Raw genomic sequence first — 27,425 nt, forward strand, 5'->3', positions numbered from 1 at the left:
AAGTAACTGATTTCTGTTACTTTTTTTTTTTTGATTGGAGTGATCTGTAAAGCCAAATTTCACCGTATAGTTAACAGTGTGGTTACCAACCGGTTACCAATTGGTATGTGTTGATCAGAGTTTGCCTCGGTACATGAACACATGGGTGTAAACTGAAAGACATATTGGTAGACATTTTGATAAGGTCTTTAAGAAGTTGGTGGTAAATCTGATTGATTCTCACTCATCCTTGGTGTGTGCAAACTGAATGGGTGTTAACACTAAAAGTGTGTCCTGGCTGTGATAACTGTGAGAACTGTGGTACTCAGATGTCAGATAATTAGATCAGAAATTCTGATTACACTTTTATATACTAAGAGGGTTAAACTGTGCCTCTGAATGTGCTGTTGACATTCAGAGGCAGCAGATTGACCAGTCAGTTGAACTAGTGAGGGTACATATACCCCTGAATGTGTTGTGCAGCCAAATATTTCGGCAACCTGAGCTAGTGACGGCATCCTCTGAATTAGCTATTCCATCGGTTAGCAAATTAGATGTTTCTCTGAATATGCTATTCGACCCTCTGAATATGCTATTTCACTGTTTAGCAGACCAAATATTTCGACAAGCTGAACTAGGGATGGCACTCTCTGAATGTCTGTACCACGTTTTACCAAGCCAAATATTTCGAGAAGCGGGAACGAGTGAATGTAACTGCTGATTGTACCCTTCTTAATGCACCATCTGAACATGCTATTCCACTCTGTAGCCAATCAAATGTTTGGCTAACTTGTGACGACATTGTCTGGATGTGCTATTCCACTTTTTACCAAATCGACAAGCGGAACCTAGCGGATGTACCCTCTAAATGTGCTGTTCCACTGTTTAGTGACCCAAATGTTTCGGCAAGCGGAACTACTGGAGGCACCTTCGGAATGTGTTGTTCCACTATTTAGTAACCTAAATGTTTCGGCAAGCGGAACTAAAGGAGGTACCCTCAGAATGTGCTGTTGCATTGTTTAGCTAACCAAATGTTTCGGCAAGTGGAATTAGTAGTTGTACCCTCTGAACGTGCTATTCAGCTCTGTAACCAACCACATGTGACGACATTTTCTGGATGTGCTATTCCACTTTTTACCAAAGCAAATATATCAGCAAGCTGAACTCGTGGATGTACCCTCTAAATGTGCTGTTCCACTGTTTGGCAAACCAAATATTTCGGCAAGCGGAGCTAGTGGATGTACTTTCTGAATGTGCTGTTCCACTGTTTAGCAAACCAAAATGTTTCGGCAAGCGGAACTCGTGGATGTACTTTCTGAATGTGCTGTTCCACTGTTTAGCAAACCAAAATGTTTTGGCAAGCGGAACTCGTGGATGTACCCTCTGAATGTGCTGTTCCACTGTTTAACAAACCAAATGTTTGGGCAAGCGGAACTCATGGATGTACCCTCTGAATGTGCTGTTCCACTGTTTGGCAAACCAAATGTTTGGGCAAGCGGAACCAGTGGATGTACCTTCTGAATGTGCTGTTCCACTGTTTAGCAAACCAAAATGTTTGGGCAAGCGGAACTCGTGGATGTACCCTCTGAATGTGCTGTTCCACTGTTTCGCAAACCTAATGTTTGGGCAAGCGAAACTCGTGGATGTACCCTCTGAATGTGCTGTTCCACTGTTTAGCAAACCAAATGTTTGGGCAAGCGGAACTCGTGGATGTACCCTCTGAATGTGCTGTTCCACTGTTTAGCAAACCAAATGTTTGGGCAAGCGGAACTCGTGGATGTACCTTCTGAATGTGCTGTTCCACTGTTTAGCAAACCAAATGTTTGGGCAAGCGAAACTCGTGGATGTACCCTCTGAATGTGCTGTTCCACTGTTTAGCAAACCAAATGTTTGGGCAAGCGGAACTCGTGGATGTACCCTCTGAATGTGCTGTTCCACTGTTTAGTAAACCAAATGTTTGGGCAAGCGAAACTCGTGGATGTACCCTCTGAATGTGCTGTTCCACTGTTTGGCAAACCTAATGTTTGGGCAAGCGGAACCAGTGGATGTACCTTCTGAATGTGCTGTTCCACTGTTTGGCAAACCTAATGTTTGGGCAAGCGGAACTAGTGGATGTACTTTCGAGATGTGTTGTTCCACTGTTTAGCAAACCAAAATGTTTCGGCAAGCGGAACTCGTGGATGTACCCTCTGAATGTGCTGTTCCACTGTTTAACAAACCAAATGTTTGGGCAAGCGAAACTCATGGATGTACCCTCTGAATGTGCTGTTCCACTGTTTAGCAAACCTAATGTTTGGGCAAGCGAAACTCGTGGATGTACCCTCTGAATGTGCTGTTCCACTGTTTAGCAAACCAAATGTTTGGGCAAGCGAAACTCGTGGATGTACCCTCTGAATGTGCTGTTCCACTGTTTAGCAAACCAAAATGTTTCGGCAAGCGGAACTCGTGGATGTACCTTCTGAATGTGCTGTTCCACTCTTTAGCAAACCTAATGTTTGGGCAAGCGAAACTCGTGGATGAACCCTCTGAATGTGCTGTTCCACTGTTTAACAAACCAAATGTTAGGGCAAGCGGAACCAGTGGATGTACCTTCTGAATGTGCTGTTCCACTGTTTAGCAAACCAAATGTTTCGGCAAGCGAAACTCGTGGAGGTCCCCTCTGAATGTGCTGTTCCACTGTTTAGCAAAACCAAATGTTTGGGCAAGCGGAACCAGTGGATGTACCCTCTGAATGTGCTGTTCCACTGTTTAGCAAACCAAATGTTTCGGCAAGCGGAACTCGTGGACGTACCCTCTGAATGTGCTGTTCCACTGTTTAGCAAAACCAAATGTTTGGGCAAGCGGAACCAGTGGAGGTCCCCTCTGAATGTGCTGTTCCACTGTTTAGCAAAACCAAATGTTTGGGCAAGCGGAACTCGTGGATGTACCCTCTGAATGTGCTGTTCCACGGTTTAGTAAACCAAATGTTTGGGCAAGCGGAACTCGTGGATGTACCTTCTGAATGTGCTGTTCCACTGTTTCGCAAACCAAATGTTTGGGCAAGCGGAACTCGTGGATGTACTTTCGGAATGTGCTGTTTCACTGTTTAGTAAACCAAATGTTTGGGCAAGTGGAACCAGTGGATGTACCTTCTGAATGTGCTGTTCCACTGTTTGGCAAACCTAATGTTTGGGCAAGCGGAACTAGTGGATGTACCCTCTGAATGTGCTGTTCCACTGTTTGGCAAACCAAATGTTTGGGCAAGCGGAACTCGTGGATGTACTTTCGGAATGTGCTGTTTCACTGTTTAGTAAACCAAATGTTTGGGCAAGCGGAACCAGTGGATGTACCTTCTGAATGTGCTGTTCCACTGTTTGGCAAACCTAATGTTTGGGCAAGCGGAACTAGTGGATGTACCCTCTGAGTGTGTTGTTCCACGGTTTAGTAAACCAAATGTTTGGGCAAGCGGAACTAGTGGATGTACCCTCTGAATGTGCTGTTCCACTGTTTGGCAAACCTAATGTTTGGGCAAGCGGAACTAGTGGATGTACCCTCTGAGTGTGTTGTTCCACGGTTTAGTAAACCAAATGTTTGGGCAAGCAGAACTCGTGGATGTACCTTCTGAATGTGCTGTTCCACTGTTTCGCAAACCAAATGTTTGGGCAAGCGGAACTCGTGGATGTACCTTCTGAATGTGCTGTTCCACTGTTTGGCAAACCTAATGTTTGGGCAAGCGGAACTAGTGGATGTACCCTCTGAGTGTGTTGTTCCACGGTTTAGTAAACCAAATGTTTGGGCAAGCAGAACTCGTGGATGTACCTTCTGAATGTGCTGTTCCACTGTTTCGCAAACCAAATGTTTGGGCAAGCGGAACCAGTGGATGTACCTTCTGAATGTGCTGTTCCACTGTTTGGCAAACCTAATGTTTGGGCAAGCGGAACTAGTGGATGTACCCTCTGAGTGTGTTGTTCCACGGTTTAGTAAACCAAATGTTTGGGCAAGCAGAACTCGTGGATGTACCCTCTGAATGTGCTGTTCCACTGTTTAGCAAAACCAAATGTTTGGGCAAGCGGAACTCGTGGATGTACCCTCTGAATGTGCTGTTCCACTGTTTGGCAAACCTAATGTTTGGGCAAGCGGAACTAGTGGATGTACCCTCTGAGTGTGTTGTTCCACGGTTTAGTAAACCAAATGTTTGGGCAAGCAGAACTCGTGGATGTACCTTCTGAATGTGTTGTTCCATGGTTTAGCAAACCTAATGTTTGGGCAAGCGGATCTCATGGATGTACCTTCTGAATGTGCTGTTCCACTGTTTCGCAAACCAAATGTTTCGGCAAGCGGACAACTAAACTGACAACCAAGCTAAACTAGTGGAGATAGTCTCTGAAAGTGCTGTCCCAAAGCTTTAGCAAATCAAATATTTCGCCAGTCCGAAGTAGTGAAAGTAGGCCTATCATGTGAATGTGCTGCTGTTTGGACAGACTTGTCTGCTGATGATATCCCGTTCACAGCTTCCTCTTGAATGATCCCATCTGTTTCAAGTGATTTTGCTATTAATTCACCACTAATTGTCCTAGCGATGTATGACCAGTTCGTGTACTCAGCCAGTGACGTTTTGATCCATTATTAGGACTTAGCATATCCTAATAATACCACACAGTCTATTGAACGTCAGTGATAGCGAGGATGAATTGACCACTGAGCGCACCGACTAATTAGTGTCAGCATCCCAGCTGATATGGATGTCGAGATAGTCTATCGACAGCTCATTTTCGTTATTGGTCATTTGTTGATTAATCTTAATGTCTCCAAGCCTTAATTTGGTTGAGAACTGGTATCCAGAAGATGTTCTACTGTTGTGTTATGAGTACCTTGGCGTTTCCGAGTTATTGAGTATGCTAACTATTGAGTTTATTAACTGCATAATTATGTGATATGTGTTAAAACTGGAACTTTTTCAACGTGCTGAATAGGTCTACGAATACTTGTTATTATCGTCAAGCAGATTTTTTTTATATTTGCGGTATTTATGGTTTGTTTATTTCAAAATGTAACGATGACTATACACGAATATATACATTGTGGTGGTTTCAATTGTACTTTTTCTGTGTGGTGTATAACGCTTGATTTTCGTTCGAATGTAGTTATATAACGAGGTCTTGTTAGAAGGTTTTAAGTCTTATCTTAATTATCGTTAGTAATCAAGATATCTGTATCATTTTTGTTAGTCGTAATAAAGGAATATACAGCGTGTGCATACCATTGCTTGTGTTTCTCATCGCCTGCACACCATGAACACGTGTATTGTATGGACACAAACTTGTGTTCTTAATAACGAAAGTCTTGTCATGTTTGAACAACTCAAGGTCTTGTGGAGGTACACGAGGTCTTGTATTGAAAGAATTAAACACAAGATGTCTTGGATGTTACACACAATATTACAGTTTATGTTGTACCAAACACAAGTGAGATTGCTTCAAGTTTGTTTTTTATTACTTTGTAACACAAAGTGTACTTCACATATATTTAACACATGTTTGTGTTGGGGAAACACACCTCTGTGTTGAATGAAGACAGCACAAGTTGTGTCAACGTAAGTGTTTTTCATATAAAAAGGTTTCGAGTCATTAATTGACGGTGTGGGGAGTTTCTCCCCCATCTTCATAAGCTACAGTCTTTTTGACATGAACTATAATTAAATCCAATGAAATCTTCGTGTCCTTAAGATGGTTATTTATATTTACATATATCTGTCAGAGGGACCATTTTGGCATGCAGTCAATGCACAAAATAATAGTCGCAGGGGAAATGTGCCGAATTATTTGCTGATCGATTTATCAGACTTGCTACCCCCAAAAAACTACATAGTACTATGTAGCTGTGTGTTTGAATCCGGGTATTTATTCAAACTGAACCTGGTGAATCAAATACTTGACATGCCCAGCTCTACACGGCGTGTTTGTCCACATCGGGATATAACTAATTAAAGGAAATTTTAATGGAAATCAGAAATCAATGAATTATACCGCGGGGACCTCCGTGTCGCAGTTGGTTAGCGCGCTAGCGCAGCATAATGACCCAGAAGCCTCTTACCAATGCGGTCGCTGTGAGTTCAAGTCCAGCTCATGCTGAATTCCTCTCTGGCCGTAAGTGGGAAGGTCTGTCATAAACCTGCGGATGTTGGTGGGTTTCCCTCCGGCTCTACCCAGTTTCCCCACCATAATGCTGGCCGCAGGCGTATAAGTGAAATACTCTTGAGTACGGCGTAAAACACCAAATAAATAAATAAATAAATTATACTGCAAATGTATTCAGACTATAGAAACTCATTAAGCCTTCCTTCTGTACATGTGTTCAGTGAGATGTGTATATAATACTATTCGTTGTTCACACCAACCTTGTCTCCAGAACTAATGAGCAGATCTTCACAGGTTTGTCCTGCCGCTGAGACAGGGAATATAGGGTTAGCAAATGTGTTCAGACTAGTAACTCATTATGCAACTATGTTCCCTGTGTGCATATACATGTAGTGCTGCCCGTCGTTTGTTGTCCACACCAACCTGGTCTCCAGAGCTAGTGGGCAGATCTTCACAAATGTATCCAGATAAATGGAATGCACATCAAATGTATTCACACTAGAATCTCGTCACACCGTCACGCAAATATGTCCCAACTAATGGGCAGATCTTCACAAATTTGCCTTGAAGCTTCGTAACCTGGACCTTCAGACTTCAGATAAATTGTTTGAATTGTATCCGGATAGTCTAGCTGTTCGTTATAGTATCGTAACATTGTAGTAGGCAACAGCCGTCTGTGTAGCATATCTTCGGAATAGATGGACCAAATTTAATCTAGTTTGTTTTAAGGCAAAAGTTCTTTCTTTTAGAAACCATCAGCGTCTGGGCCCACTTTTACAAAACACCGTATATCCAATTTCGGTATAAGTTTTCTCGTAAATGACGTCGCCTTTTGGCACCATAACCATCATCCCGGAAGACTGTTGTAGCCTGCTTCTCTTCGCCTAACGTATACGTACTTCATATACTTCCTAAGATCTTTGGTGGTTTGTGGCCTTGATATTATTGACCTGGAATGTACATTTGGGTCGATCGTTTGTATACGCAGTGCCTAACTAAAAAAATAAAACAACTCATCACACCCTTATCGGTATGGTGTCGAAAATAAACAGCCAACGACCCTATGCTAGCTATTAAGCGGTACAAGAAAGCCATGCTTTTAGCGCACCTTCATTATTAATTATACCAGCCGTTTACCAATAAAAACGTTGCAGGTCATTAATCGCAAGACCAATTCCCAAAACGACGTATAACACCAACCACCAAAGAACTGACGGAGCCATTAACCTTGCACTTATTGGTAAAGCCTGTTCACAAGGTGCGAAGGCGGGGTCGATCTGTCAAGTAGAAATAGAACATGGGTTACTTCGTGCTACTGTAAAATTCTACAATTTGCTTTATGCAGTTTATGAAACAGACTTGTCCTATTTTCATCACACCTGTCAAATTCAACGAGTCGATACGACATATAACATCGTGTGAACGAAACTAAAGATGTACACGAGAACCGTTAAGATGCCAAGAACATGCTTATTAGTAACAATGGAACAGCCATCGATCCTATATACTTATTGGTAAGCGCTACAAAAAAATTACCCATCACACTCTTATTAGTAAATTTTAAGAATACAATATCCATCACATTGTTAGTGACGAGATGCTTGCAGCGTGTAGATGCTTGGCCAGAGGTCATAGAGACCGAGAAAAAAAGCAGCATAACAACCATGGTGTCCTGTTGACAACCATGGTGACTCCACATAACGTCATGGTGTCGTCATGCTTGATGGAAAACATGTCATCGTGATTTTCGTAAACTTCAAAAAAATAAAGACGTGAGAGTGAAGGTGGCCATCATGGTTTATTACCGGTCATGTTTGGAAAGAATTGTAAAATAATGATTTGTACAAAATGTTTCAAAATATGGGTACTATATTAAAATAAATATGCCATTTACACATATAGAATGCACTTATGCCTCGTATACTTTTAGCTGATATCTGCATTTTTACATCAAAATTTAATTTACATTAACAAAATGATACGAAAAATATGAAAATTCGAAAACAGGCTCCTTCCAACAAATGTCAAATGTAGATTTGAAGTACTATGGTAATAAACAATGTTTTCAGGAACGTCTAAAAAGTTAACTGATACTTAGTATCAAATAAATGAAATATACAAAAAGTAACAAATTGTACAAGCAGTCTTAAAATATAGACATTCATCCATGTATTTGATATTTTTGATTTTTTGGCAAACAAATGAGTTGATATATGCTCTGACTATCTTACCCATTCACCTTTAACATAGGAAACAATCTCGTAATCTCAATCAGATTAAAAAAAAACACTCAGTCACATTCATCATGCTGGGTAGTGACACATTCAGCTCTGTGACAAAACATTTGCTCTTTTAAGTTTGTTGGTTCCTTGTATGGGAGAAAAACACATACTGCTTAGAAAACAAATTTTACAAGCAAATTAAAACACATGGAATCTTAATACAAGAATTGATATAAGAATACATGTATGTCATATGTAACAAAAAAAAAACAATTCTTTTCTTAAAGGATTTATGAAACAAAGAAATAAAGAATAAAAGTTCAGCATTCGAGATAATAATAGTGAAATGAATTAAACAGTCAGTTTTTTTTTATTTTGGGGGGTATTTCCTTTGTTCTCATAACAAAAATTTAATGATTATGGATCTTATCAGCTCATGAAATTGGTATGAACATTTTCCTACAACCCCTCATTGCCTATGGCAGTTAGTTTAATTGGTGACGGACTGGCTGGCTGAGTAAAGGGAAAGTCTATAGATTTGTTAGTGGTGTTGAGAGTTGTGAATATTGAGCTCATGTTGGGTGCCAGTGAGGTGGTTGTAAGGTCTTGAGGCACTGGAATCACATGAAAGACATAGACATCCGTGGTGATGGACTGTATGGCAATGACACACCCCAGCAATATAAGCAACCAGTACTTGTCAGCTTGCTGAAAACAAGACCATAACAAGTGCAAGTACTCGGGATTCTGTTTCATTATGCTAATTACCTGATAAATGGACTTTTGGTATAGTGCACATGTGGACAACGATCCAAGATGTATAAGACTCTGGGATTGAAAGAGTACATGTAGGCTGCTTATGGTCATATTTATTGACATAAATGTACATCAAGTTACCAGTACATAAGTTAAGTAAGTCATTATTTCACAGCTTGTGGTAAATGAAAATGTAAGAAAACTGTTTCGTTATTTTAAATGTATTAAAATTCCTTACACCCCTCATCTTGACAACTCGTTTCACTTATACCAAAAGTAGTGGTGAATTGCTAACTTATTTGTTCCTTGATTACAACATTGTTCTAGGAATATTCCACTTATACAACAGAAATTAACTGGACCTACCAGAAAAATAATAGGACATATTCTTGGGCAACCCTTTCTTCCATCTCTCACCATACACAACTCAAACTACATTATGTAAGTCCCTACCCCTATCATCAGAAAGATGGGTTTGAAACCAAGTTTACATTTGCCTGGAAGGGTGGTCTGAGCACTGTACAAGTGTCCTCACTTATCCTTTCTTACTCACCAAATCTCCTCCCCTGTACCACCAAATCTGAGAATGTAGAAGACAGAAAGAGTGCAGAAAGAGGTGACAAAAAAACCAGTTGTGATGTTACAAAAGTACATACTGATACCAGTCAATGCTAAATGCTACATTTCAATGTTAATTTATTTATTTATTTGATTGATATGAGTTAAAAGTCTGCGCTCAAGACTTTTTTCACTTATATGACATCAGTCAGGTTACTTTAGTTGTTTAGTATCATTCATGTACAACGTAAGATAAATGCAAACATAAAAATCAACTTACCAAGACCACTGCCACAAAACTGCTGACTGAAAAAAAAATATATATAAAACATACAATGTAACAATAAATTAATATATTAAAAGTACAAGGGCAACAATATTACCATGCATAATGCAACTTAGCATTTAAATATTTTTTTCTTAACATTTACAGGCCACAAAAACAAGTACAAGGGCAACAATATCACCATGCATAATGCAACCTAGCATTTAAATATTTTTTTCTTAACATTTACAGGCCACAAACACAAGTACAAGGGCAACAATATCACCATGCATAATGCAACCTAGCATTTAAATATTTTTTTGTTTTCTTGACATTTACAGGTAACAAAAAAAGCATTGCAGCATTGTATTAGAATGAATGATTATGGCTTAATGCCACCTCGGCAATAGTTCAGCCATATCGTGGTGACATTGTATTAGAGGTGCAAGTATAAATTAAATGCACAATAATTTGATGATCAACTTACTGACAACATTGCAGGCCAGCAAGTAGAATGTTGGGTTGTCCATTCCTTGTACCAAGGCCAGTATAAAGGAAATCTACAATGATGAAAATGGTTATTAATCCTCAGGTAATGGGTGCATAAAGTTATATACACATATGAATAAATCAATAAAACTAACATAGGTTACATTTTTAGAAATCAATTACAATTAGTGTGTAGATTTACATTATACACTCCAATAGTTTGGTTTATACTAATGAATAAACAAACATAGGCGTGTATGTACTTACTACCACCATGAGTGCAACAATCACACCAAACAGCCTCAGTGCACATACCTTAATAAAAGATAAATTCTATTAGCTCACAGCATCATACAGCAGTTGAATTATGAACAAAAGCAAGACTTAAAAGTATCCATTTATTTCAATGCTTTGATATTACAAACATTGACACATGTTTCCACATGCATATTTTGTTTAAGGTGGGACTTCTTAATGTATGTGCATATATGAAACGTACTATCTCATTGACTGACAAAGCTAATTAACAAACCTAATCACGGTGATCGCTACATATATAGCCTGTGTCAAATTAACCTTATTCATTCTGTATACCAGTAGGCCTACTTGATATTAGCGGAAGCGGACCAAAGTAGAAATATGTAGAATATGCATGCTTGCCTTTCAAATGCCAAAAACACGAGGTTCATACCCGACCTTAAGTAAATTGCACAGGTGCATTGTTGACTTTCACACTTTGTGAGGACTTGGTGGCAATAATTAAGCGATCGAAAGCAAATTGCTTTTCCATAATATGACTGTTGAGTGAGTGTGCACTCATTTGTGCGTGTCACATATGGGAAACGTTTGTCGATCAGTGAACTTGCCTTAAATCTGTGGTGTACATGTTACCCAGGCAATCCGGCTTCCTCCACCCTTAAAATTGACGGTCATCCGGTATAAGTGAATAATTCTTGAGTTGAATGTGGCATTCAGTCAAATAGGCAAATATATGTATATTGCCGTACCTACCATTCAATCATGATGTTTACGTCTCTGGGGCATGCACAGGTACGCTTGTATATATATATATTTTTTTTTTTTGATTGGTGTTTTACGCCATACTCAAGAATATTTCACTTATACGACGGCGGCCAGCATTATGGTGGGTGGAAACCGGGCACAACCCGGGGGAAACCCACGACCATCCGCAGGTTGCTGGCAGACCTTCCCACTTATGGCCGGAGAGAAAGCCAGCATGAGCCGGACTTGAACTCACAGCGACCGCATTGGTGAGAGGCTCCTGGGTCATTACGCTGCGCTAGCGCGCTAACCGACTGAGCCACGGAGGCCCATATATATATATATATATATATATATATATATATATATATATATATCCATGTTATTCTATGGTACACTAAATTATTCAGTTCTAACGACCAGATATTCCAGCCATTCAAATATTACGATCATTTTTTGTAACGTATTGTTCTCGTGTCGAGTAAGTCAAAGTAACTGTGAAATGGGAGATAACTTCGTTTGATATTCGCGAATCGCTTGCCGTCAAAGACAGCTTGTGCACAATCATAAGGGCTTAACATTGTCACACAAGAACAAGACATCCAGAGAAAGACGTTGAATCAGCGCAACTTTCACTTAAGTTTTAAGCCCTGATATCTCACCGTTGTTTGAGAAACATCGCGATATATCGCACCACTGTCAAGTTTCGTAGCCGAGTCTCCGGTGTCCGCCATGGTTGTGTCATATGACCTTCTCCCGTCACTTGACACATGTTGTGGTTGGACGAGGATTTATCCCCGGCCAATCGAATACAATATAACACGTGACGACAAATGACTCTAATGCATATCTGGTTGAAATTTTGAACACGTGAGGAAAGTTTTGTAGAGTTGTCAAAATGGAAGACGACCCAAAACAGGGCCTTCTGAGTGGTTCTAAAGGGTCCTCATCTGGGAATGCCGGTGTTCTCTACCATGACAGTTCTCACTCTCCCAGATCAGTGAGTGTTCTGCTTAGACTTTCTAGCAATCAGAACCGGTATTGACGTGCATATCCATATTGTAGGTCACATGTGTATTTGGGTCGCCTACTTGTATTCTGTAACGTCAGGTGTGCCTTTCTAGAAAAACCTATTCATATATAGGCAACTGAACGTGCTATCAGTATATATATGAACACTGTGCAGAATAATTAGAAATTGTTCGGGGCCAATTAAAATACCATGGACAGATGACATTACGTAAAAGTTGGTAAGATTTTAGACAATTAAGTCAGCAAAACCTAACAACGTTACACGCTAACTAGTAAATGAAATGTTTACCAATAGATTTACGTGCTACTGATATTCCAGAAGATGATTTCAGAGTGTACACACGTACATGCAAAATTGACATGCATTCTAGTCAACATATTTAAATAAAATTTGTATTATATATATTTAATATAAAAATTCTGATATATTGGCATATCACACTCTCTCTAAATACAAGTTTAGCTTGACGAGATAAAATAACACTTCATTGAGTGAAAAGTAAATAAATAAATTTTCTATTGCAGAAAACTTTGCAGTTGCTCTTTGTCAGTACGGTTGTGTTAATGGTAGTGGTAAGTATGCTTGCTCTGATGAGACTGACTGTCAATAAATGGAAAAGTTTCTGTTGCATTACAGTACATGTAAATCACTAGCCTTTTCCTAGAATATCAGCAGAAGTCTGGTTCAAAGTGGTATTTAATTTGATCCACGTGGTTTAGTGTCATGCCCATGCATTCTTTTCATTTGCAATATTCGCAGAATAAATGGCTGTTTAGCTTAATATATAGTTAGTTATAAATTTGATGCTGACAAACATATGCTGGCCTGTGACGTTCTGTGAGTACAGCTATGTACATTACTGCCTTTTCCCCCGCCAGATCACACTGTCCCTAAGCATTTATCGTGGAGTAATTCTGGGACAGTATGGAGGGCTTTACTTCATGCTGGGGATTTGTCTAATTGGCTTTGTGGCTGTAGAAATCGTTCTGGTAAGGATCTTTGCCCAGTTGTAGTGAATGGTTGTTTTTCACATGTTATTTTATATGTACACGCTGTATTGCAGAAAACAGTGATTACTTGAAACAGTGTGGGACGACAGCTCCTTTTTTTAAGACCATTCACATATGGTATGCATGAAATTTTGATTTCACGTGTGCAAGCTTTAATTCTTCCGTATTCTGAACTGGTATTATAAACTCAGCATTTATCATTTCACTTCATCTTATTTGCATTTGTTTAGATCTGTATGTGATTTAGTTACACTTCATGGCCACACTTTGATACTATTGGCATTCACAGATTTGGTGTTTCCTTTCAGGTTGCATTGATCCGCAGTGGGGAGTTACCTAAGGAAAAATTGTGGTTTCTCTATTTCATGGGCATATGCATTATGTTAGAGGCAGTGTTTACAAATATTTTGCTATTTAGGTAATATCAACAATTCCAACTGAGATGGCTAAATTGCTGTAATAACATTTTTTCTTATGCACAGTAAACTGGGTCCTTTGATTTAGGTAATAAGACCTAAACAGCAAGAAATTGTATGTTTTCATGCTATGGGAGAGTTTGAATTACCAGTGCGGTCTTTAAATTCAATTGTGCAATAACTTTATTCTGGAAATTGTATATACATGTGCTCAGACAGGTTATTGAAGAGTACATTTAATATATAACAGTAAATTCATTTTTGTGTATTTGAACAGTTTAGGAGTATTAGAACCTTCATTAAGTTTGTAAAGTGGGTAAATTACATAATCTGTGCCAAATACTCTGTTTATGAAATTCTACAGTTAACTTTACATGTCATTGTGTACATTTTTTATTTTGGAAAGAGACTTGTCAACCTCATGTTAAACTAAGCTGTTGTGGTGGAAGCGGTATCACATGTATCTTGAAGTGTACATGGGTTACAAGATGGTTCCTAGGATACTCAAAATCGTTGCTCGGACAACACACACACAGCATTTGTATAGTGACCAGTCTAATAAGCCTTAACATATTAAGTTGTGGAGGAAACTTGATTCTTAAATGATGTTCTTCTTTCCCATGTTAAAGCCTGATTGGGTTGTGTAAAAATTCATCTTTTTTTGTTAGTTTTTTCAGATTGTTTTTATATTCATATGACTTGTTTGAGAATCCCAACATTTGTTTAGAATGACCTTCATCATTTATGGATATGTTTTGTAATAAAACTTGAATAAAGCAAAAAAGAACCTTCCTATTTTTCTATTGTTATCTTCATACATACGTGCAGGGTGTGTATGTGGAAGTCATCAGCTTCTTTGTTGTACTCTTTTTATTCAGATCATGTAGATGATTTTTCGCTGTACAAAGCGTCATCAGACTTTCCTGGAACACTGAAATCGCTGAATATTTTATTTATCATTGAAATGATGAACAGCACAATGATATATACATGTAGCTGCCGGGATTGGTTTGTGTTTTCCATCTTTAAAAAACCTTGGAAAACACCAGCTAAGGTTAGAATATTTCTCGAAAAGCGTTCATTGACACAGTATTTTAATGGGTTATAAATATAGTTCAACTGGGCTACTCGTTTCGGAAGGTAAATTCTACTCGTTATGTGATGATTTTACTGTCACGCAATACAACAAAAGGAAATCTTAGCAGCGTGCGCAACTCTCGTTCCTATTGCTCTGTCTGCACTAGCGGACATTGAGCATCGGACATATTCTGTAGGGAATATATTACAAATCCACACGATTTCAGTATCGAAAGTAACAAGTCATTTAAGATGATACAGTTAATTTAAGATGACACAGTTGGATAACATAATCATCTTTGGTGTCTGTAGAATGTGTTCAGTGACTTCGTATTCATGCTGACTTTCGTTGACATTGTCTTTCCCATAGGTCATGCGTGGTACTTATTATGAAGGGCTGTTGTGCATGACCCACGCACACGTGTATAAAGAGTATAATGTGGAAATAAGCAGTATATCTGTACAGTGGTTTCTTTTTGCTTATCGATATATACATATATCCATTTATCCCGCATCAGACAAAATACTCTGCTTTTTATTGGACAATAACGATCACGTGGGGTACAGATATATTCTCAAATCCTGCAAACGACATCAAATGTGTCTGATGAGTAGGTTATCTCATTTAGTTGTGTTATCAATACAATGGCCTCATAGCTGAAGCGATTCACCTATACATCGGTCTTTTGCACTGAATTGATAGGGATAAATTCGTTACATGGTTACTCAGTGATAGGATACGGAGACTGACCTGTTGAAGGATAGATATTGGTTTCCCTGAACAGATTTTTTATCCATCTGATTTATTTGATGTTTAACGCGGCAGACTATTTCACCTACGGCGTTCAAGTGAAGGAAACAGGATTTAACCTAAAGAAAACCCTAAAAAAGGCTATAGGTTAGGAAGAAAATACATCGTTGAACAGCAAAGGAAATCTAATCAGAATGTATTTCGGTCTGACTTGTGATTTACGGTATTTGACCCTTCTTGGTCAAAGCGGTAACTAATGTTAATGGAGAGCAGTACTGTTTTTCAGCTGAATCCCGTTTGCGCTGTTGGAGTCTTGGACGTATTTGGAATGGAATCCCACAGCTAGAGGACTTTTCGATATACTTCGTTACCTCGACCTTTGTTACGGGAGACAGCGATCGGTAGGAAATCGAGCCTCGCTGTCTCCCTACCAGTATATAGCGCTGTATTTCAAAGGTCGAGGTTGGGTGACAGGGAGGCGGCTTAGGAGATTCCGAGGTGAGTCATCTCACAACCTCGAACTTTGCAATATTGGGCGAGGCAGAAAGGTAGCGAAAGGCCCTATATTGGATTCCGGAAGCTCCGTTTTAGTTGACGGCTGGTATATACGAATGCATGTCTATTTTGACGCCAAGGTCCATAATTTGGATCCACAAAAAAATAGTGCTTAACAGCATAAATTGTGGATAAGGTATTTTACAACAAATTTAAGTTAAAATCACAGAAAGGAACACACTAAATTTAAAAGAAAAGACGACGCTAGACCAAATGTAAAAATGTATCAATTAGGAGGCACATTTAAAGTTTAAGAAAACTTCACTGATTTTTGTGATGAAAGATAACCAAGATATCGCAGTTCAAAGTAAACAAAAAAAAAAACACACAAAAAAAACAAAACGGGCCACCATCCATTGCCCTAAATTTTAACCAGTCAAGGGCAAGATATGTCTTCCACCCGAGAAGGACATCTGTTCCACTGGTACGTCACCCGTTCCCAGTGTACCATTTTGCCATGTAGAAGTAGTGTGAAATCAGCTGTTTCCTTCTGATTACGAGACAATACTGATATACTTTAAAGCCTTTTTTAACGAGAAAGTGGAAGTGGAATACATCTGGCGTTATTCTCCAAGGTCTCAACCAAGAGATCACAGTGCCTGGCCTTCAACTGTAATGAAAGGGTGGATCGTGCTTCGCACGATAAAGGGGTGTCTCGCCCCTAATACTGAAGAGCGTAGTGTATGAATTATGCGACACCTTGTGTCGGGTTTCTCTAAAATGGCGTATCCCATGGCCTGTTAAGAATTCCAGATTAAGAGGTGATGTATAGTTTTACCAAGCACGTAATGAAAAAAATGCCTATGCCCATTTAGGTGGACCCCTGTTCTGAAACTTTGGATATATTTTTTGTCGTCTTTCTTTTTAATGACTGCTTTGTGAACCACAAACCCACAGGACCACCGACGTATATATGCGGAAAAACCCGTGGGTGTTTGAAAGTAACAAACTCTATATGGACGTTTATGACGTCATTGTGGTGATAAGAATAAGGTCTTATTCAGCTGGACAAATCTTGTAATCCTTAAATTAATGTAATGTACGGCCACTGAGGCACTTCGTCAAATATAGGCCAGCCGTGTATAATTCTGTATGTACCATGTTGACATTCAAGCATTACCACTAAAGATTTATATATATATATATATATATATATATATATATATATATATATATATATATATATATATATATATATATATATATATATATATATATATATCATATTTGACGTATGCTGCGTGGCTTCCTGAACTAATTGTTCATCATGAGAGTTAAGAATGGATCCCATAATCTGTATCGAGGGATATATAAATCAGCAAAGCACAGTAAACTTGGAGCTTTCCAAAGTACAGGGTGTGAAACACAGATATAAACACGGGGTCATTATCACACCAAATCGACCGATTACTGTTTGATTTGCTCGCCTTTATGTACAGAGAGATCAAGTGATATATAGGTCTGCTCATGCAGTCAGCGATTTGCTGCATTTTGTCGCCGAACTTACATGTATGCTATATTCGTTGTCAGGGCTCAGTTTGCGTTGAATTTCCAGAATCCAAACGGAGCCCCTTAAAAGGAAAGAAAACATTAACATAAAGTACATATCAGATGAAAGGGCATTAAACAGTGTTCATAAAAATAATTGAATTTTTTTTTGTTGTTTTTTTTTTCCTTTGAGGATTTTGTTTTCAACATATTAAAATGCATTTAAAACTTTAGATTCCACGGTGGCTTTTTCTGACTATATTGTTACCAGTGACTTCACACCCAGTTTTTGTCACTTAACACAAACAGACTACGTTCTAAATACATATGGATTTATAAATGCATTCCTTTCAACAATCTATTGCCAGCAAAATATATGTAAGTTACGGCACTAGTACCCTCTGGGTCACTACAGGCCACTGGAGAATATAAGTTTGTATCACCATTTTATTCGATTGTAAGACGATTACATAAATTTATTTTCCTGGACAGGTTTTAGTGATCTTTCATGTGATATATACTTAATTTTAGTGTTGCCTTTAACTATTGTCTGACTTCGTTTAATATGAATCAATTTTGAAGTTGAAGTTTGAAGTTATTTGGGACAATTAAGCGGTCAAATATCACAGATAAGTTCTTAATCTTTTTTTGTATTGTTATCTGGATTCCCGAACAAATTTACTTTTCCAATTCCAATTTTCTGTCACAATTTCACTGGCTGCAAGTAGACATTTCCCCGCACGGTACCTCCGTTTGTAGACATATTAAGTTAACTCTCATTGTAGACAATTCCTCGCACAATGACATCCCTTGTAGACGTTTCTTTGCGCTTTACATTTTCGCGTATACTCCCTACGTGGACGTCAAAGCCCTATTCACAAGGCTCTTCGCACTGACATTTTCAGGGCTACACTTCCCCGTATATACAATTCTGCGCATGCACGTTAACTCCCGGAATTGACATTCCCACGCACGTTACCGCCCGACATTGTCGTTTTTAGGCACGATTCCTCCCGCCATTGGTGTTTTTACGTACATTAATTCCCGGCGTGACATATTCCCCGCTTTTGTGTATCACATGCTTTTACCCGCACGTGATACATGCAAATGCTGGATTGACATATCCATGTGTGTCATCCCCCAACACAAGCCATTTCTTCACAACCTGCACGGACATTTTGCAAATGTATTTCCTATGCAGCACGACAGTTATATTTTAAATATAATGTTTTAATAATATAATGTGTGCAAACATTTGGGTATGTAATTTGTTTACGACTGGTGCCTCTTTGCATTCATTTAACTGTTCGGTTTACAAGTGTAATCTATTTATTTATAGATGTTGGACTTTTACAACTTTCCCAAAGTTATTTGTCTTCTGTTTTCACATAGACACATTGCTGTGTAATCATTGTGGAGATGGGTAGAGATAACATATATGCCTTTTGAAAAGTATTGGAATTATAGTTAAACATGCACTGGTTGTTTGTATTATACAAATCTGGTAATCTAACCATGGAGTCGGAGTGAAATAATTAATCCCAGCTTTCTGTTACATTTACACTGAGTGTCGATTAAGCTGTTAATCTTCTCGAGGAACAATATTTAATTTTTCTAAAACACTCTAAAGAGTTAACCAATCACCACAGTTGGAGATACACCTGTCTCGGGTTGTTTTCAAGGGCCTTTTTTTTCAGTGAAGTTCTACACATACTTAAGAAAAATTAGCAAATGCATTTATGTTAGGATGGAAACAAAAGCAGTGAAAATGCTACACAAATCCTGTACCGTTCAAGTTTATTTCAGAAAACGACTTACACGTAAAAAGAATATTTTCTAAAATATTTATGAACTATTGATCCTTCAAATTAAAAGCTCCTAATCAGCATATATGGACAGGTTTACCTATACGATCATGGAAAGACAATCATTGGCCCTATTCCTATAGCTGAATTTCACACTTCTAGTCTTTTGTTCTTTGTTGTTTATAAAGTTGACACAAATTGGACAACGACATGCATTTGGACGATCCGTGATTATAACCAGATTGTGATGGATAACTCTCAACAATAACATTCTTGATAGGTGTTTTTGACACGCCTCCAACTGTTGGTTAGTCCATTTTAACAGAAACTCCTATTGCTGATAAGAGCATCTCTCTGATTGGTGGATAGAGAGGATGAACATACTGAGAGAGATCACGTGCTACAGTCTGAGATCGTCTTGAGGACAGCGATCTTTGATAACAAAACCCCTCAGATTCTCTGGGATGTCACCATTCGCCTCCACATTCTTCAGTATGGCAGCACTCTTTGTCAGTGGGGCTTTCTGCGGAGGCCAAACCATGGCACGAAGTCCTAATTCGAAGAACCTCTGGTATTTGTTAAATTTTTTTGAAGATAAAACTTTGGATCTGTACACAGAACACGGCGCGCTACAGGGGTCTGATGTTATTCTGAGACGAGAGACGGATGGCTACCGGTCCATAGACTACACCAAATCTACATCTCGGTTTATGTTAGAGTTGTTCTCAAAGCTCCACAGGGGAGAGTCTTTGCCCAAAGCTAGTGGGCACAACCAGGGACCTCTAGACATTCTGAGCACAGACACCGTCCGCTGTTTCTCCGCCATAGGTTAGTGCAAAAGTTACACGATATTCAGATTTTATAGCGAACATGAACACATTTCAGACAGTTAAGGTTATTTCAGATGAGCTATAAATATATTTTAGCAGATGGGTTATGCCTGAGAGTTGCTACTTAATACCTTGTAGTTTGTATTGGAACGCTCCTGGATGTTGTAAATTGCAGATAAATATCGTCAGGTATGGAAAAGAAAGATTATTAAATGTAATTTCCATTTATGCGCTTGTTGTATGCTACTACGTGTTATTCTAAAGCGGGATAAGTATGCCTGACCAAAATCCCAAATTTGACATTCTTACAGATAACAGCCATACATCAGCTCCAAGTATCCCGGTAGAAAGAAATCCCTTGCGATAAATGGGATTACAGTTTATCGTAGTGGGATTATAATCTTAGTAAAGGTGGGACAAGGTGGACCCGCAGGCGAACCACACAGACTGCATCCTTCCCATTCACACGTGCCGAATACATATAACACTTTTATTCTATCAGGTATAGTGATATATAACAAGTTTCTATAACAAATTGTTGAAATTTATTTAATGTTTTGCTCTGTGTTTTTTATGCTTGCAGCGGTTTACAGTGGAACTTCACAAAAGACTACTTTTGATTTCCGAGTACCGCGACTTTCTCCTAATGAGCAACTGGAGTTGGCAGAATTCAGAATTCCAATCCGGAACAAAAAGAGACACTCAAAAAAGTTGAAGCTTCATATCAAGCGAGGCTCATCTCATCTCGGCACCTTTAGTATTCGTGTCAAGCCATTTTCTGATGGAGATAACAAGTATCTGGTCTATGACATTACCAGCTCTCTCCGAACCTTGGTCAATGGTTACCATGGCAACATGACTGTTAGTATAAACGTACGTGATCTGTCTAACGGAAATCACAAAGTTGATGTGAAGACAGGGGCGGGAGCTGTTGGGGAGTCGAAAGATGTCTTGTTAGTATTTTACTCTGAGAACAGAGGGTTTCTGGGGGCCATGTACAGCAGCTATACTGAGCAAGGTCCAAGTGACAGAGACAAACGACGCCAACATAGGACATTCCGTGACGTCACCAGGCGACGACGGAGAAAAAATAAAAACAAATGGTCTGCAAAGAAATCAAGAAAATCTGGAAACTTGTGTCAAAAGTTCGACTTTTACGTGGATTTTAACAAAATTGGTTGGGGTAGATGGATCGTATTTCCCAAGAGGTTTAATGCTTTCTTGTGTCATGGAAATTGTCCATCACCGATAGCCAGTGAGCTGTTACCTACCAATCATGCCATGATGCAAAGTCTGATGCGGCAGAAGAGGCCAAATGCGGCACCCATGCCTTGTTGTGTGCCCAGCAAACTGAAACCTCTCAGTATGCTGTATTATGAGTACGACGAGATTCTCCTCAGGCATCACGAGAACATGATTGCCGAAGAATGTGGCTGTAGATAGTACCACATATTTTCTAAAAGGTTAAGATTTATTGGCTTTTTATACACCTGTAGTCGTTTTTAAATGACTGTTAGATGATATTAGGGCATTTGACTGTTTGATTAAAATCATTCCTTGATGTTGAATGTTGTGTGTATGACGACCGTGCAGGTAGAAGATAGAAATAGTTTCCGGGTTGCACGAACCACTGTATTTGAGAAATTCCATGGTTGGTATATAATAAATGACTATAATTGTAAAATATAAAAAGTGTTGTTGTTTTTTTTTAGATTTATAATATGCTGTAGAAGACGAATAAACGTTATTGAATAAAAAATCATTCTACATTTACTGGTATACCGATTCTCACGAGACCCTTGTCGTCCAACGAATCTCAAGACTTTATTGTTGTTATACTTTCCAATCAAAGGCCGATGAGAAGGATGCAGATTATTTTTTAAATCTTAGAGTGAATAGCCCAAGACAACAGTTTGCTAATTAGTCTTTGGCTGATCAATGGAAATAACACAAAAGCAGGTCAAATCTAATACCCGTTTAAATAACCAATTCAAAACGATGTCTAGTACACTTAGATTTCTAGGATTACGAGTCTGGAAACTGGATCTGAGCGTGTCTCTTTTGCAAATAGTTCTGACAGCATTGGTCAGAGGCTCCTGGGTCATTACGCTGCGCTAGTGCGCTAACCAACTGAGCCACGGGGGCCCCATTTCTCTCTTTTGTTATTTGGAGACATTCTACATTGCAATCACTTTCAGTTCAAGAAACTATTGCAGGTTTTTAGTCTAAGAGAGCCATTCAGATCTTGGAGAGCGATAAACGACATGAAAGTCCCGTGCTTACTTCTTCGCGCACTGTGTATAACGGAGAGAGCAATCGTCATCCTCATCATTAGCAAAGTACAAGTTACATGCACTTTAACATTCTTTACAAAGTACAAGATGCTGCAACATTCCTATAAAGAAGTTAATTATGTTAAACATACGCAAATTTTGACGAATGGAAAATTATATTTTGAATGCTTCAGGACACATATCTACATTCACTTCAGGCCTTTGCCGGGGGACAGTAAACCATAACTTCTTAGAAAATGAAGTGTCCCTTAGCTTGATCTATAATATGTATTCAATAGTTACTGGTAAATTGGATGATCTAGTTCAAGCCGACTTTAAGGCGTAAATCTCATTCGTCTTTTAACGGACCTCGAAACTACGCAGGTCTGACTTTACATAGGTCAACAGACCGTTTATACAGACTAACTGAGTTATAATAGAAATAATAATGAGAAAATCATTATTTTTCATTATAATTTCTGTGAGGGATATGACCACTTTTGTTGGAAAATGACGAGGTTCTGACTACTAGGTTTGTAAATGGCTATATTCTTGTATGGATCGTAAATTAAACATGGTTGTGAGGGTACTGGACGACTCTTTATGGACGCTGGTTTAAAGCAGTTAAATATTCACGCTCGTACAACAAGTTAAGACTGCGGTAAAACAAAAAACAAACAATTAAGCTGTATATATGCTGACAGGTAACAGCTACAATATTTGATTGTTTTTTTATTTGCTTGGTGTTTTATGCCATACTCAAGAATATTTCACTTATACGACGGTGGGAGGAAACAGGGCAGAGCCCGGGGGAAACCCACGACCATCCGCAAGTTGCTGGAAGACCTTCCCACGTACAACAGCTACAAAAAAAGTGTTAACATGTCTGTGTTGTAGTTACGAAAATATAGACATTGACAAAATCAGTCACTGACTATAAATATTCGTAGGCAGAAATAACCCATACTTCTCAAATTATTTTACAGAATCCACGTTACTATTGTAAAGTATCGTTAGTGTGAGAAATCTGACATAGTGTTACTTAAAACAGACACGTGCCTTAAACTGATTCTATAGACTCTACCCATAGATTCACCCCAGGAGCTACTCTGATCACCCAGGCCGTTATTGTCAGATCGTAATAGAGCCTGGGTGTAATACAGCTGAGCACGTTTGAAGTGCAATTAACTCAGAGTGAAACCATTGGCAATACACTGTATATTAAGATCCTTTTACTTTTTGTCACTAGTTTATAATAGGTGGCCATAAAACAAATAAGTTTAGAAAATAGGCCCACACGCTTAACACATCAGATCAGCCTGGCCAATTAGCACATCAGAAGGTTAACTCGAGCCTCATGTCTGATTCTTATTTTATTACTAAACAAAATTTACACATGGATGCATTCATTAATTATAGTTTAACTTTTGCGTTATTGTAGATTAAAGGTTACTGTATACATTCATGCAATACAAACAGTTTCAGTTTTAGATCTACGACTGTCTTGGAGATGCAGCTCGGAATGTAACATAACGTTAACGAAAGGAGTGGGATGGATGCTTAGATGGTGGACTTACAGACACCAATAATCATGAGAAATAACTGTTTGTTGCACGAAGAAAATGGCAAAGATGACTTGTAAAAGATTTTTTGCTAGAGACAAAATGGTGTATCCAGATGCATGTTCATACAATGAATAAGATTTATGACAAATCAGTAACCATTGTCGATGATACTTAATTCAAACACGCTATCTCATTGCTGACTCCGTAGTGTAACATGGTGTTTTTCTAAACAGAATCTCAGTTAGTACAAACGTTTAAATACATATAGCAAGAACGGTAGTACCAGAAAAGAGAGTGATAAAAGACACCTATATTATAATTTCAGGTGGGATTGGGTGCTTGAGAAGTCTGTGTAATTTTCACATAGGGTACACCAATCAGAATGTCCAGTATAATTGACAACTTCTATGAACCTAATTCCGGGACTTTCGGCTAAACCCATATTTACAGGCACGTGTCCATGTAGCTAATTTATGATTCCTCTTCAAAAATTAACTACCTCGTGAGACCATTATCCATTAATATAGAATCATTTAACATAATATCCAAGTGGCTCTTACCTGGAAAGATCAGCCATTAATCACATAATCCATTCAAATCCCTTTCATCGAATTAAGTCGGTCTAGTTCCTATACGACACTTGCATGAACTGTTTGGCAACGTGATTTAACCCGTTTAAGGAACAATCAGTGTGAACTTCTCATGCCCTTCCAATGGCTTTACCAATTACCACAGCGGGAAGTCGACGTGCGTCTGATCGGTTATCAACAACGATATTAGAAAAGTGTGATATTTTGAACGAAAGCATTACAAAGAAGTTAAAGGATTGACAAAGAAAATTATAAAAATAATAAAACCCATTCAATTCAACGTACATGTATTTGAACATATATGTGAGTATATATCTCAAGACACAGTATCTTTAAAACAACACCACCAATTGCATAGAAAGATTCTACAGGACTTGATGCTCTCTTAATCCTACACAGGAATTAAATTCTCCAAATCCGTGTCTGGGAAAGGTTATTAATAGGCACAGACACGGCCATTTTCCTCATTCCCAGATCAGAAATCACAACCTTCAATCCTGGTGGGAAACAGAGCTCTGTCAGATTTTCAGGAAAATTCAGTTATTGATATTCATACGACCCAAAGTCTTTTGTTTCCTTGAGTGTTTATAAACGTCCTCCAATATCGGCAACAACACTGTTCGTTGTTGCATACAAGGGTTTGCTCCTTATTGACAGTTCTTCGAAGAGACTCATTTCTAATATTGACGACTAGCTGCCCGTCACGTCTCAAACCCAGATCTGATATTAGCTGATGTTTAGCCAGTTTTGATATCAACGAAAGCTACTTGTTGCAGTCTGAGAACAAGGTCTTAAGGGACAAAATTCCCGAAATCTATGAGAAATGACACCGCTTCGCTTCGCACTTGTATCACTTCTTGCAAATGCAGTTCATTACCATGGCGAAGTTTTGTCCAGAGCTAGTGGACACATTCGAGGACCTTTAGACATTCTGAGCACTGATACCGTCCGCTGTTTCTCCTCCACTGGTTCGTAAAAAAAGTGACTTTATTTTAATTATTTGCTCACTTTACTATATTGTGTAAATGTGGAAATACTGATAAACCTTTATAAAAAGTTTCCTTTATATGTTTTGTTACGTAAGAGAAAGGTGCCAATTTCTGTTGATGTTCACACAGTGAAATACAGAATGGCCTGCAAAACAAGTTATATTGTACACTCATGCAATACGAGCGGGCAGATAAAAGTTACATGTGCTCCAAACATTCCTGTATAAAGAGATCCACTGTAATTGGGGGGATCATCATCTTGCTGGGATTATAAGATTATATAGATGAGACATTGTGATGAGATTCATTAGTAACCCAAAAAGGGCGTTGTTTGTGCATTCAAACATATTTATCATTGGATGTCTACAAACTAAATTATAATAAAATCATATAAATTAATATTCACACCGAATCAATGTAAAACACTAAAGTCGAAATCCCTTTGATATTGCATGCTATGATGAACAATATCTATTCTGTTGCAGCATTTCACAGGAATTCTTCACAAAAGGCTTCTTTTGAATTCCGAGTACCGCGTCTTCCCCGGAACGAACGCTTGTCCTTGGCAGAATTCAGAATTCCGATCCAGAACCAAAAGAAACATTCCAGAAAGTTAAAACTTCATCTCAGACGTGGCTTGTCGCCTCTCCGCACCTTTAGTATTCGTGTCAAACCATTTTCTGATGGAGATAACAAGTACCTTGTCTATGACATCACCAGTTCTCTGCGGAGTTTGGTCAATGGTTACCATGGTAACATCACTGTTCGAATACACGTCCGTGATCAGGCTAAATGGAACTACCCAGTTGACCCGAAAGCGCAGATGGGAACAGCTGGGAATCCGCAAGAAGGTTTGCTTGTGTTTTACTCGGAAAACAGAGGGTTTTTGGAGGCTATATACAGCAGTTATACCGAAGAAGGCCAAAATGATAGAGGCAGACGACATGGTCGCCAACGGAGGTCTCTCATCACCAGGCGACGAAGTAGGAAAAATAAAAACAAATGGTCTGCAAAGAAATCAAGAAAATCTGGAAACTTGTGTCAAAAGTTTGACTTTTATGTGGATTTTAACAAAATTGGTTGGGGTAGATGGATCGTATTTCCCAAGAGGTTTAATGCTTTCTTGTGTCATGGAAATTGTCCATCACCGATAGCCAGTGAGCTGTTACCTACCAACCATGCCATGATGCAAAGTCTGATGCGGCAGAAGAGGCCAAATGCGGCACCCATGCCGTGTTGTGTGCCCAGCAAACTGAAACCTCTCAGTATGCTGTATTATGAGTACGACGAGATTCTCGTCAGGCATCACGAGAACATGATTGCCGAAGAATGTAGCTGTAAGTAGAAACACAGGTCATTGTTATCCTCTAAAAGGCTTCACTGACAAAAGTTTGGGTTAAATCAGTTAATGATCTGAAAAGTAGAATTGAAATCTGATTGCAAGCCTTCCACGACTTAGCCAATGTCGTCGGGTCGCTCAGGTTTGAGAGCGGAATTACAGTTCTATTTTAATCTACTGGTAAACAAAGATTTTTCATTCATTTGTGTCAGACTCTTCTCTGCGTGTTACCTGAACACCTGAACTGTTTGTTTTGTTATGATGATGATTCAAATGGGTATAATTGTTGAAAGCATGCTTAGAATTAGCAATTTAAC

The 27,425-nt window shown here is 38.8% G+C and overlaps 4 protein-coding genes across 4 annotated transcripts; 3 read left to right on the forward strand and 1 right to left on the reverse strand.

Moving 5' to 3' along the window:
• Nucleotides 1-7,884: 7,884 nt before the first annotated feature.
• Nucleotides 7,885-12,159, reverse strand: LOC135474465 (uncharacterized). Its single transcript, XM_064754180.1, has 6 exons — nucleotides 12,050-12,159; nucleotides 10,653-10,700; nucleotides 10,384-10,456; nucleotides 9,912-9,937; nucleotides 9,627-9,653; nucleotides 7,885-9,025 (listed from the first exon to the last, which is right to left on the reverse strand). Exons 1-6 carry the CDS (start codon nucleotides 12,119-12,121, stop codon nucleotides 8,777-8,779), a joined length of 495 nt encoding a protein of 164 aa, XP_064610250.1. The 5' UTR covers nucleotides 12,122-12,159; the 3' UTR covers nucleotides 7,885-8,776.
• A 57-nt stretch (nucleotides 12,160-12,216) lies between these two features.
• Nucleotides 12,217-14,629, forward strand: LOC135474481 (uncharacterized). The gene is made up of 4 exons (XM_064754181.1): nucleotides 12,217-12,387; nucleotides 12,945-12,992; nucleotides 13,299-13,409; nucleotides 13,739-14,629. Exons 1-4 carry the CDS (start codon nucleotides 12,286-12,288, stop codon nucleotides 13,850-13,852), a joined length of 375 nt encoding a protein of 124 aa, XP_064610251.1. The 5' UTR covers nucleotides 12,217-12,285; the 3' UTR covers nucleotides 13,853-14,629.
• Nucleotides 14,630-20,016: 5,387 nt separating this feature from the next.
• Nucleotides 20,017-21,795, forward strand: LOC135465304 (nodal homolog). Its single transcript, XM_064742600.1, has 2 exons — nucleotides 20,017-20,350; nucleotides 20,936-21,795. The coding sequence occupies exons 1-2, from the start codon at nucleotides 20,017-20,019 to the stop codon at nucleotides 21,793-21,795; spliced, it is 1,194 nt and encodes a 397-aa protein (XP_064598670.1).
• A 4,434-nt stretch (nucleotides 21,796-26,229) lies between these two features.
• Nucleotides 26,230-27,114, forward strand: LOC135465422 (nodal homolog). Its single transcript, XM_064742697.1, has one exon. It carries the CDS (start codon nucleotides 26,230-26,232, stop codon nucleotides 27,112-27,114), a length of 885 nt encoding a protein of 294 aa, XP_064598767.1.
• The last annotated feature ends 311 nt before the right edge of the window (nucleotides 27,115-27,425 follow it).

Source organism: Liolophura sinensis, chromosome 1 (genome assembly GCF_032854445.1).
Source record: "Liolophura sinensis isolate JHLJ2023 chromosome 1, CUHK_Ljap_v2, whole genome shotgun sequence".
NCBI lineage: Eukaryota > Metazoa > Mollusca > Polyplacophora > Chitonida > Chitonidae > Liolophura > Liolophura sinensis.